Raw genomic sequence first — 13,082 nt, 5'->3', positions numbered from 1 at the left:
TCTGAGAAGCAAGGAATACAAATTAAGAGGGGTAAGAGCAAACTACAATAGTTAACCATAATTAATATTAGCAAATACAACATTGTGACATGAATGTTTTGAGTTAAATATTGATTCATTTTATTCTTTTAATAATAATAAGCATTTGAATAAGGATTCTGGGGGCCTATATGATGCCAATAATTAACATGAGCACTGTCACATATAGAGGTATGATTATGAAAACCTGTAACTTGTCGATTTGGTCTTCCAGCAGTGTGACCATTGCGACACTGCTGGAGTCCGCCACTGCACAAATTTTGTTGGTCTTCTTGACCTCCGCTGTACAGCCCCCCCTTTCATTGAAGGCCCAGCGGAGGACCTTGGGCCTTATCGCCTCGGCCACAACCGTCACCTTGACGGTTGGCGGGCGGCTAAAAGGTCCCACTTTGTAGGATTTAAGACCTTGCAAATCCATTCTGAAAAATAAAATTGAAAAAATGATAGTTACTGTAGCTTTGTAACTAAACTCGCTTCAGCCAACCAGGATGGAACAACTAGCAAGCCAATCAAAACCTAGTCTCGCAGTCTCCAGTCTGGCTCGCGAGACTAGCTGGTCTATAAATGCATGGTGTCAGGCACGTCACTTCCTTCTTCAACAACTTTTCAGCTCTCAACGCGGACCGTCCACGCATGGGTACGTTCGCCAATTCTAAGTGTGTTAATTTAGACAATCTAATGTGACGTTATTAATCGTGTGTTGCTTTGTTTAACATGCAGTTAACAGTGGTATAATTGGCATGGTGAACTATGCTAAGTTATGATTTCAAGCATTTTAGCAATAATTGCCTTATATTTGCGTTTACGTTTTGTAAGTGGAGTTTCCCAAATAGTTTCAGCGCCGTAAAAATAGCGCGCGTATCTATATGGCCGCCGAGATTGTGAGGCGGTCGATGGGACACCGTAAGAATAGTGGACAAGTGTTATTGTGCTTACATGTTTGCTATTTATTCAACTTTAGTTGAGCAAACCCCTGTTTAATGGTGCGTTCGTTTGTGGTCGGAGGTGGCAAAATACCTACCTCCGACCTGTGTGCATTCGAGCTATATACCATTATATCACAGTTACCTAGTTATATCTATATACCATTATATCACAGTTACCTAGTTATATCTAGTGCATTCGAGCAACTGGGGGCTGAGAAACATATCCGAATTTGCGACGAGGAAGTGCGAGTTCATGCGGTGTTTTATTTAATCATTCCTAGTAGCAAGTCGCAATTTGCCACCTCCCAGTTATAAACGAACGCATCATAAGCTCTAGATGGAGACCATTCGTATGTGTATCGTCTGTGGGACTGATGTGCTATGCCCGGGAAATATGAAATGTCTCGAGCATTTAATGTCTCGAGCGAGCTCTAACTCTGAGCTAGTTAGTCAGTCAATGTTTCTCAACTCGCTGTTAAAGCGAATCATATGGTACTTGTGAAATACATAACATTTAATTTACTTAGGTATTGTAATCAAATTACAATTATAATATGATAAATTATAGCTAGCTAACAAAGATGAGTACTGACGAGTACTGTACCAATCATTCGTATGTCTATAGGACTGATGTGCTTTGCCCGGGAAATATGAAATCTCTCGAGCCTGTTATGTCTCCTTAAACGTTAGTTATATTCATCAATATTTGCTAGAAATAACCTTAACATGGATTTTAACCATGTACTTAATGCTGTAACTCTAATGTGGATAATGTAACACTAATCTAGCTAACGTTGTCTCACTCAACATCAGTTTGTTGGCGAGCTTTAGCTATGTTGGCGTCTGTGAGCTAGCTAGTCAGTCAATGTTAAGAAAATTAATTGTTAAAGTGATTCATATGGCACTTGTGAAATACATAACTTTATAATTTACTCAAGTTTTGTTGGTCAAATTCCAATTATTATAAATTATAGCTAGCTAACAAAGAGGGGTAACTCTCTGCTATAACCCAAGTTACTTACTTTCTCCAGGAGGTTCTTCAGACTGACTCAATCCCTTAAAACATTATTTTATTAATGTCTGTCCAAGGTGATTGGATGGTTTCCCTGTGTTGTCACATTTTCATTGGTAGGTGATTGGACGATTCAATTCAGTCTGTTGCTAGTCAGCTCACACAATAACTCAGCTCATCAAATGACTCATCAAATGACTCTTTTGATTCGAATTTGGCTCATGACTCTTTCTGAATCCTTGTGTAATGCAAGTCCATTACATCTCACTTGGTAGGTTCATATAGGCTCACATTGAAGAGGGGGAATGTGTGTAGAGGGGAGAGGGCCAGAGAGGAAATCTTGTATGTCTGTGTGTCAGTCTGTCATCGATATACAGGCTACAGCAGGGAGCTGACGGTGTGGAAGATGCTTTGCTGAATTAAGGGAAAGTCGCAAAACCCAGCGTGTAATAACTCTTGACTTGAGTGTCACCTTTAACCTTTTGTGTGCCCACTGTAGCACCGGCAAGCTCACCAGGACCCTATGGTCGTCGGCCATCAACCACACGTTTAAACGGGTTTTGGCGGCAGGGCCGACCTCCCCACGAGACCTACTCATGCTGTAGAAATGCTGCCTTAGACCTGGGTCAGTCATTCACCTGGAGTGCTGGCTTCGCCACTACCAACCCAACCAGGTATGCCATGTCTCTATTAGAACTACAGTTAGTTACTCAGCCCTGCCACAAATTGCTAAATGTTTCCATGTGTCATGTCTGTGCTGGGACCCCCATGCTGGCACCTTTAGTACCTTGCATCATATTCAGTATTATAAGTAGTCCAGTGTTGTGATTTGTGTGGTATGTCCAATCGCACATTGTGGATGGCTCCCAGCTTCACGCTGACCCTGCCATTGTGATGGAGGGAATTCTGGGGTTCCTGGGGGTCACTCCCAGCTTCAACTACACCCATGCTCTCACGTGAGTTCACACACCGCCAACCTCTCACAGCATAAACATTACACACACACACACACTCTCTCTCACCAGTATGTTGCTCTGACTTGTCACATTGGTGTGTAATGTCTGACTGTCAAATTATTTTTATTTCCAGAATGCCAATAGGGGTGATCTCCCTGTGGAGTTACGCCATCGCCCTGGGTGACATGGTTCACTTGGTGTATCTTAAGGGGGGCAGTGGACCATATACTTGCACTGCAGTGCTGAGCACCATGTTCAACAAACGTGGGGTAAATTCTTATGGTAAATGAGTGGTAGGCTGGGCTATCTCACTGGACGGACGGGTGGTGGTTAGTTCACGTCCCAAGTTATAGTTATGTGGCGCTTCTAACGCTGATCCACAGACATGCATGCACAAACGCTTGACTGTCTTCCTGTTGGAGCACACGGCCATAGAGGGTCAGGCTCTGAATGTGGTTAGTGATGGATGAGGAAGGGCGAAGTCTAACCATCCTTACGCAGGACGACAACGTGTTCAGTGGCCAGAGGCGGTGACTACAATGTGTTTTCGGTGGCCAGAGACGGTGACGCCATCAATATCGACTCAGAAGGCAAGAACACCAGCATGTCGCCACCTGACGCCCACCTCAGCTTCAGTTAACATGATCTTACCAGCATTATAGTGTATAGTCTAACCCATTTCAAAGCCACAGTGTATTGATCGTTTTGCTCAGCACCTGACGCCCACCTCAGCTTCAGTTAACATGATCTTACCAGCATTATAGTGTATAGTCTAACCCATTTCAAAGCCACAGTGTATTGATCGTTTTGCTCAGCATTAAGGTCACTCTTGTAGGCACTGGTTCACAAATGACAAGTGTTTGTGATCATACTTGACTTGTAGTACTCACACTAATTATTGTCATCCGACAGGCCACCAGAATCCGTATTCAAATGATTAATATTATTCAAAGAAAAACGGAATCAATATTTTACTCTTAACAGAGCTGGTTAATATTTGTTAACTATTGTAGTTGGCGCTACTCCCTCTTCATTTGTATTCCTTGCTTCTCAGAGTGGAAAAGCATACCTGTTGCGGAACTACGCGGTGAAGCTAGGCGAACAGCCCGTCAATGATAGACACCCTGGTGTTCATTCCAGTGTTTGAGGTGGAGGTGAGTGATGGTCAAGGTCAGCTTTATTTATAAAGCACGTTTAAAATCAACAGAAGTTGCACCAAAGTGCTGTACAATATATAAAATAAACAAAAAACAAAGGCAAGATGATGAGGCTAAAATCACGTGCGGTAACAATGCTGGCTCAAACGGCAGTCAAGATATCATTCTTGGTACTGATGGCATCTTTTAGTTCAGTAGTAGTTGAATAGCTTGTATGAAGATGAATACCTGGCTAATACACCTTTGCACACTCTACCCAGTGTGTGTTAATGTCTGCTGGTCCTAATCCCAATCAATGTGACTCAGTAAAGTGATTTTACCACACCGTAGCTTCTCTCCCAGCACCACTGATTCCTGTGTTGGAGTTTATTAACTAGTAGCTGTGATGCTCTGCTCTTCTGCATGCTTACACTCCAACTCACTTGACGGACTGCCCCTCATCGTGATGTTGAGTCCTAAAGACTGGTGTTTTGTGTATTCATGTTTGATAAGTGTATCCACCCAGAGTATGTTCTAACTTGTCTGCACAGGCTGTCGGACTGTTTGGATGGTGAAGCAGACACGGTGATGCAGCGAGCTTGGGGAGACTGAGATGAAGCAGACAACATCCACCTTGAGGCGCTCAGCTCTGCCCACCAGCTGGACCAGCTCAGAGTCCATGAACCGCACAGAGGTAACACCACACACGCACAGGCACACACAGGTAACACGATCACACGCACACATACACACGTCTTCTGAGCTATGGTGTTGACTAACAGCTGTGTTCCCCCTGGGACAGATGGAGAGGCTGAAGGCAGAACGACCGTCTGAAGCTGGAGAGTCAGGGCTGCAGCCAGTCCCAGTCCCGGGCCGCTATCTCTTCCTCACCTCTGCACCACACACACCTCTGGCCCTGGGCTGAGTTTCCCAGAGGCACTAAGCGGTAAGAAGAACGCCGTAGCTTACGATGAACGTAGCGCTTGGATGCCTCTGGGGAAACTCAGCCCTGGACTGTCCCAGCACAGCGTTAACCTCACCTGTATCTATCTATCTATCTATCTATCTATCTATCTATCTACAGAGATCAGCTGAACGTACCTTTGGGGGGAACATACCTTGAGGACATCTACATCAACCATTTAAGATACAAGACCAAGGCCAACAGGATCTTGAAAGACCCCAGCCACCCAGGCAATGGACTATCTAGAACATCTAGTGTATATAGAATATCTAGTAGGTATGTAACATAACCACATGTCCCCCCCCCCAGGATTATTTATTATAGCAATAGCATGTACACAACTCACCCATCAAGCAACAGCGCTGACACGTGCGTTATGAGCTATGTGACAAAACCAATTTGGAATCAATGATTTGGTTACGAGTGTCTGAGTGCTAGTTGGGCTGTGCCATGCCGTTTGTTGATTCAGAGCGTAGCAAATACCTATGTGATGATAATGCCTCCGATTGCTTTTAGCTGAACTACATGTTATATCAGATCAATAATACTGGTGTGATTACTTGCTCAGGTGCTTACCCTTTCCTCTACACCTGAGTCGGCTCAGTTATAACATACAGTGTGCATATTCTTCCCATATCTGTTTCTCCTACAGCAGAACCAGAGACCATCTGAATTGTAATTGGGAACAATGTGATGCCATTTTGAAGTCAGTGCAGCCCTTGAGCAGCTGGACTCTTCAGAAGCAGCACCTGTCTGTGTACGATATTGTATCGACCAAAAAGGCCTGTGAACAACTCTTAAAATAACAGGTAGGCAATCTAATCCCTTGGCTCCACTGCATCCGTCAGTGTCAACCATCAACCATCAGATGCTAAGGAAATGAATCCATTGTAATTAATGACAGCAGCTCCACTAAGACAAGATAATGTGTTTTTGTGTCTGAGAAGGTGATTGGCTGCAACCTGTCTTCCCTCGACACCCTGCATGACTCTGCCTGACCTTGTCTGTTCCTTCACCAGACACGCGCCTTCTAACCCCTTGGCTCCACTGCGTCCGTCAGCGTCAACTGTCAGCGTCCATCAAAAATCAAGAAATGAACCTAGTAGATTCTCTTAATGTCGGACGCAGGCATCAAACGCAACGGCTGCAGTGGAGCCACTGTTATTAATTACAATAGATTATTTTCCTTAGCGTCTGATAGTTGATGCTAAAGGACCCAGTGGAGCCAAACCGTCCGAGTAAGTCATGAGCATCTCATCTGCATGTATAGCAGTCTCCAGAACGCTCTGAAAGAATGCATACTGACACCCTCTATATCACTTAGTAGTAATAATTTTATATACTCGCACTACATCCTTAAGCGTTTGCGTTTAGAGCACATGCTCAAGTCACCGTCTCCCTAGTGTTCTCTCTTCACCTCGCTCTCTTCTCTCTTAGTGACTGACTAGCTCTCACTTGCAATTTTTCATAGATCTTCTCCTCCACTCTCCCTCGCTTCCCATGCCTCTTACTCTGCGGTTTCATTTTGGGAGCGTATTCCTCCTTACACATCCTGTATGTATTTGTCTTCCACAGATGCAGAGCTCCTTCTTATTCAGCAAGAATAAGTATCCCAATTCTGCCTCCTCCAACTCCAACATTGAGGAGAATACTGACTCCTCCCTGCCCTCCTCCCTCAAACTCTCCCACAACAGATCCACTCCCTCCAGCCACATGCTAAGGAGCACACACTCCAACTCACTGTATGGACTGCCCCTCATCATGATGTTTTTGAGTTCTGATGACCTGTATTGGTTCATTCATGTTTGATAGTGTATCTGCCTGATGAGTTGGAACTGTGCGTGTCTGTCTGCACAGGCTGTCGGACTGACGAAGCGGAGACAGTGATACAGCGAGCTCAGGAGAAGAAGATGAAGCTGACAACATCCGCCTTGAGGCGCTCAGCTCTGCCAACCAGCTGGACCAGCTCAGAGTCCATGAACCGCATGCAGGTAACGCCACGCACACACTCACACGCACTCTTAACTACATTAGTCATTTAGCTGACACTTTTATCCAAAGTGACTTACTATAATCACATTTAACATAGGAAAGGTCAGTGTACTACTAATTGCCAGAACTCACAAGTGCATCTCATTTTTTAATACAAGAGACTTGGAGCATAATCTAGTGCTGAAAGCAAAGTGAAGAATAGCAAACTAAAAATGCAGTAGGTGCTTAAGAGGGAGGATCCTGGCTGTTGTGCCAGTGAGAGGGAGAGAGAGAGTGTGTGTGTGTGTGTGGACGAGGACAGCAAATGGGGAGAGGTGAGACAGACCTTGAGGTCGAACATGTGACTCTCAGCCTCCTTCTGTAACTCGAGTCTGTCCTATAGCTCAGAGTTTAGAAGAGGAGAGAGGACTACTGCCTGAACTAACGGTTTGCTCTGTCAGGCCTCTGCCTATGAGAGTCACTTCATTGCCGACAAGAGCTGCCAGCTGCCAGACAGATCCTTCCACTAACTAAGGCTATGAAGAAGTGTACATTCCTGCCCTCAAACCCAAGTCTTCGCTGAAGATGAGGTGTGTCTAAAAAGCCAGAGATGTTTGTGGAATGTCCCTGCCCTCTCATGCCTCTTATGACTGTTTCATTAGGTGCTTTTCTCTCTCCCAGCACCACTCATCCCTGTGTTGGAGTTTATATAAATGTTAGCTATGATAACACCTCTCCTCCCCCGTCTGAATAATTGTACCTCTGTTCTTCTCTCTCCCACTTCTCAGGTGAGTGTGAGCGCCTCCATCGAGAGTGCTGACGAGACATTCCATAAGCTCCTGTACCTGAAGCAGGTGTGTCAACCAGGGAGGAACACATCCAGATCACCATCACAGCCTGCTACTGTGTGAGTATCCCACACACCACCACACAACTGTGTGTTTCTAATGCATCTTGAATGCCTGGATTAGCCTCTTTATTTATCACTCTCTGGCATCTATGGGAGAGAGAGAACTCCTCTCTCTGTTTGACTTTCTCCTTCTCTCTCTCATGCTCTGTCCCTGGGCTTGACCAGCTGACATCACATGATTCACGACCTGAACAATCGCCTAAGGTGAGTCACCCCGACGTCAAGGCATTTTATCTAATCAGGTACTGAAGGTGTAAGCAATCTGATTATAGGTGCCACTTGCAAACTCCTTAAGGCCCACTATTACTCCACCCTCTAAATCTGCAATAATCTGTCTGATGGACCTTACTGTGGCCTCCAATCCTAAACATAATTATTGTAGTGGGGACTGCAACATCCTACCCTCCCTAGCACAGTAAGTGGCATCACCCACTAGCTCACCTGTTGAAAAAAATAAACAAACTCTCTGTGAGTCTTTGTCTTTCTGGTAGCAGACATGGAGTAGAGATGGAGTGAGCAGCAGAGAACCAGTCCCCTGTATTTACCGTACGATGGGAGCCCAGACATTGGTACCACCTCCTCTGGCTGTGCTGAAGAATAACCGGATGGCCCTGGACTTAAAATACAGTACACACACACACCTCCTTTCTTACACCATGCCCTGTAGCCCCATTTATCACTATACACCTGTACACGGTTTTTGTCAGTATATCCCTGTAAATGAATTACCAAGCACTGGAATCATGTCTCACAGTCACAGCTGCCTGTAAACAGTCTACTATGAATCACAGATTGTACTTCTCGTGTAATTGTGAGTTCTGTCCCAGCTAACAGCCTCTTCACAGGGTCTTCTGTGTTTCAGGACCACTACAGCACCAGTCTGGGCAGGTCTGGGGGCACACCGGCTGTACAGTGCTGGAAAGAGACAACCTTCTATAGCATCACCTTTTAAACATACTTAATGGATGAAATAAAATGTTTTATTTGCGCTACGTCAGTGGTTTTATTTCATGTCATGTCAAACTGTCTTATCTGTGCGTAATGTTATATAACATAGCCCAGGAGTTTCATTCAAGTTGACTGCAGATTCCTGCTCTACAACATCAGGATGCCCCCCTTTCTCCCTGAAGAAACGCTGCAGGTGATCATCCAGGCTCCTGTCGTCTCCCGCCTGAACTACTACTACTCCCTCCTTGCTGGGGCCCCGGTGTCGGCCATCAGACCCCTGGAGCTTGTCCAGAAAGCTGATGCTTGTCCCACACAACTTCACTTCATTCCCTACACTGGCTCCCTGTAGCAGCTCACATCCAGTTTAAGCCTCTTGTGTGTTTGTACTCCGAATAACTTGAGTGACAATGTGAATATGTTTGTGGAGCTTCAGAGCTCATACACTGTAGTTGGGAATGATTGAAAAGTCACACATTGATTTGACCTATTTTAAGACCTATTGGTCTGTTAAATTGATTTCTTGTGTCATTATTGAATTGTATGATCCTTGATGCTTTGGCAATATTGTTCACCTGACATTCATGTCAATAAAGCATATTAAATTAATTAGAACTGTTCATGAATAAAAACAAATACCAATGTATTCATATATGTACTTATGTATATATCGTTATATATCCAAATGCATTCATTATATGTAAAGCAAATATGAAATTAGTTTTCATGCATCAATAATCAGACTTGTGTTTTTTTTGCCCTCGCGCAAGCTCAAGGTACACGCTAGGTAGACGGTTCATTCGTCACATTCCGGTGTCATGGTGAGTTGATGTTGGCTAACGCTAGCTAGCGAGTTACACTCGAAATGTTCAACTAATAACGTCAAATAGGCGTATTTTTTTATTGAAATTAATTAGAAAAGTCGAATATTTTATATTGTCTGATTATTGACAAGTGACAAATTGGCTTGCTAGCTATTTTAAACAAGGGACGTTTGGTAACGTTAGCTAGCTAACGCTAACTGCCGCTAACTGCTCAACGTCCGTTGGTTTTCAAAACGAGACGGATACTGCTTTCTATAAGATAAATTAGCTATTATGCCGTTTGATTATCAAATTAGAACATTTACCCTGTGAGATTGAAGCATACATTCGCTATTTAGGGCATTATGAGCTAATTGCAGTCTATTCTATAAACAACATGTCAAGAGACCGTCACTGATTGCTTAGTATTGAGCTAACGTTAGCGGCAGCTGTTTGGCGTGCAGGTTAGTTCTAACTAGCCTAACGTTAATAAGACGGTCGCAGCTTGTTTATGGAATAGTCTACAGACTGCAGATATAACCTAATATCATAAATGGCGAATGTACCATTCAATTCCGAAGGTTTAATGTAGGTAAGTTTCAAAGGATGGTCTTAAAGTGTACAGGCCTATCAGAATAATGCTCACGTACGTAGGACGTGAATGCAATTGGTCCCATTTAAAGGTGATGTGTGTCTCAATGCTCTTGTTTTATATTTCATAGATTTGACTTCCTGAAAGGTGTTTCGAAGCGAAGAGGTGAGAACATAAACCTTTTGCTTTCTGTTGCCATAATCCTAACTATTTAATGTTGGGAGATTATATTTCACTCTAATACTCTGTGGCTGTCTCAGCCCTGCTGGTCCAGGGCTTTTAGATGCTGCATGTTTGCAATTTTGTTTTCATACAGCCAAATTTAGCCATTAAAATACATTAGAGCTGAACTTTGAAGTTGATTTTATCTTCCCATAGTACCACAATGAACATAAATGGCTAGCGCCCCCTCATGGACAGCATAAAACACTATTACCACTATTAGCATTTCAGTGTATTGTACTAGTTGCGCTAACCTGTGCACTTTGTTGTTGCCTCTTTTCTCTTTATCCCCATGTTTGACAGTGACTCTGGTAAGTTAACCATTGTGGAAGATATATTTTGATTATACAGTTGTGGGTAAGGCCTGTAGAGTGATGAGGTGATATCGTCATTTTGGAAATGCAATTTTCTATATGACTTGAGTCATATGAGTGTTTTAACTTTTAACTGCAGTGTGGGAGTCTCTATTAACCACAATGACATCAGACCTCACCACTCTATGTAATGTCTTGTAATTGGTGTCGGTAGCTTGGTCAGTCATGGTACAACCATATAAGGTCATGTACATATAGGATAGGTTATGGTTTAGCTAATTAATAGCTTAAGGAGTATTGAGAGAACTGTTTGTTTTATTCACCATGTTCATATATGGGATTTGGAACAAAATCTCTACTAGCGGTTCTCATTACTTGTTTTGCATTGTAAAGATCAAGAGATGGAGGGGACTTAAATATTGAGACACTCACACTCACTACAGAAACACTCTAACATTCACTATTGAAACACACTCACCACTGAAACAATCACCCATACTGAGACACTCAGACATACTACTGAAACACATACTCTGACAGTCAGACATAGTACTAAAACCAATCACAATCGTGTAGGGCGGAGCTAAGCCCTGTATGCAACAACGTTTGCCAGCACACTGGAGACAATAGACAATATTGTTGAAATGGGAATATTCTTCCATAAGCGGTGGGCAAACATGCAGGAATGTCCCTGTTAGATAAGATCAAGAGATGAAGGGGACTTAAATATTGAGACACTCTCACATCTACTAGTGAAACACTCTTACATTCACTATTGAAACACTTTCACAGTCACCACTCAAACACTTACATTCACTATCGAAACTCTCACAGTCACCACTGAAACACTCACACATACATACAGTACATACTGAGACACATTCACACCAACAATATATTAATGACTCTCTCTTTCTCTCCCTCTCTCTCTCTCCCTCTCTCTCTCTCTCATACAGGTGTACTGTTGCCGTTGCTTCCGTCGCTGCTGTTGCTACTGCTGCTACTGTTGCTACTGCAACCACAAAAACAGCTTTTCTCAAAGCTTTCTACTTGACAAGCATTCTATCTTGCTGAATCTCTCTGTCCCACTCTATCTTTTTTTACAAGACATCTCCTTTTGACAAGCATTCTATCTTGCTGAATCTCTCTGTCCCACTCTATCTTTTTTTACAAGACATCTCCTTTTGACAAGCATTCTATCTTGCTGAATCTCTCTGTCCCACTCTATCTTTTTACAAGCATTTACAAGCCTTTACAAGCCTTTACAAGCCTTTACAAGCCTTTACAAGCATTTACAAGCCTTTACAAGCCTTTACAAGCCTTTACAAGCCTTTACAACCCTGTTTTTGGAACCCTGTTTGAGAACCCAAGTTTGAGAACCCAATTTTGAGAACCCAATTTTGAGAACCCAGTTTTGAAGAACCTCTCTTACCAGCCTTCTGTTTACAAGCATTTCCATTTACAAGCATTTCCATTTACAAGCATTTCCATTTACAAGCCTCTCTCTCCCCTATTCTGTTCTGTTCTATTCTATTCTATTCTATACAGAAGTGAATTGAGAATAATATAATTAATTTTTCATCTGAATAGCCACAGATTTACATTCTAGATTGTATACAGTACACTGAATTAGTTAATTACATTACTTTTCAACTTGTTTGTACTGAATTGTATGCTTTATAACTAAATACAAAGTCAAAACAATACAATCTGTTGCTTTCATATATTTCATAAGTACACTAATTGTATCTGATCTACATATACAGTGCATATAATTTATCTTTTTGATCAGAATAGGCATACATACACATATTGTAAAGACACATTAAGGCTGTGTTAATTTTCTGAATCCCAGTTCTAATTACTATTCCTAAGTGCTTTTAATTACTAAAAGCAGACAGCTTTAATCTATCTTCTGAACCTGCTACACAGTAATCTTTATCACTAATATTGTGTTTAACATTTTGGTTGTGTACAACATAAGTAAAACATTCAGATTTGTGGTTTTGGAGCACAACAACAATGCCAAAGAAGTGTAAGAGGTCCCAAGCTGCAAGACTGCGCTGCCAACAGTCAACTGAGATTCACTGTGAAACAACTGAACAGGAAGAATGTGCTGGTCCTCAGAGCCCTGGAGAGGTCAAGGTGTCAGCAGTGTCTCGTGCTCAGAGTGCAACACAGGGAAGTCAACGTGACGCATCGTGTGTACCACAGGTATCTTATGCAGACATTGTAAAGAGAGGACTGCACAGTGATGATCCGTGTGTACCAGGGCCATCTCATGATTACCAG

The 13,082-nt window shown here is 42.9% G+C and overlaps 1 protein-coding gene across 1 annotated transcript; it reads left to right on the top strand.

Moving 5' to 3' along the window:
• Positions 1-637: 637 nt before the first annotated feature.
• On the top strand, positions 638-8,853 carry LOC311327426 (uncharacterized protein; the record flags this gene model as incomplete). The annotated part of the gene is made up of 16 exons (XM_084460463.1): positions 638-676; positions 2,477-2,651; positions 2,848-2,933; positions 3,067-3,202; positions 3,452-3,523; positions 3,988-4,087; positions 4,621-4,763; positions 4,872-5,015; positions 5,154-5,309; positions 5,686-5,842; positions 6,609-6,775; positions 6,891-7,024; positions 7,793-7,909; positions 8,080-8,118; positions 8,406-8,541; positions 8,777-8,853. Exons 12-16 carry the CDS (start codon positions 6,944-6,946, stop codon positions 8,851-8,853), a joined length of 450 nt encoding a protein of 149 aa, XP_084316589.1. The 5' UTR covers positions 638-676; positions 2,477-2,651; positions 2,848-2,933; positions 3,067-3,202; positions 3,452-3,523; positions 3,988-4,087; positions 4,621-4,763; positions 4,872-5,015; positions 5,154-5,309; positions 5,686-5,842; positions 6,609-6,775; positions 6,891-6,943.
• Positions 8,854-13,082: the final 4,229 nt, after the last annotated feature.

Source organism: Borostomias antarcticus (genome assembly GCF_949987555.1).
Source record: "Borostomias antarcticus genome assembly, chromosome: 32".
Classification (NCBI taxonomy): Eukaryota; Metazoa; Chordata; class Actinopteri; order Stomiiformes; family Stomiidae; genus Borostomias; species Borostomias antarcticus.
This window is presented reverse-complemented; position numbering and strand designations above follow the sequence as displayed.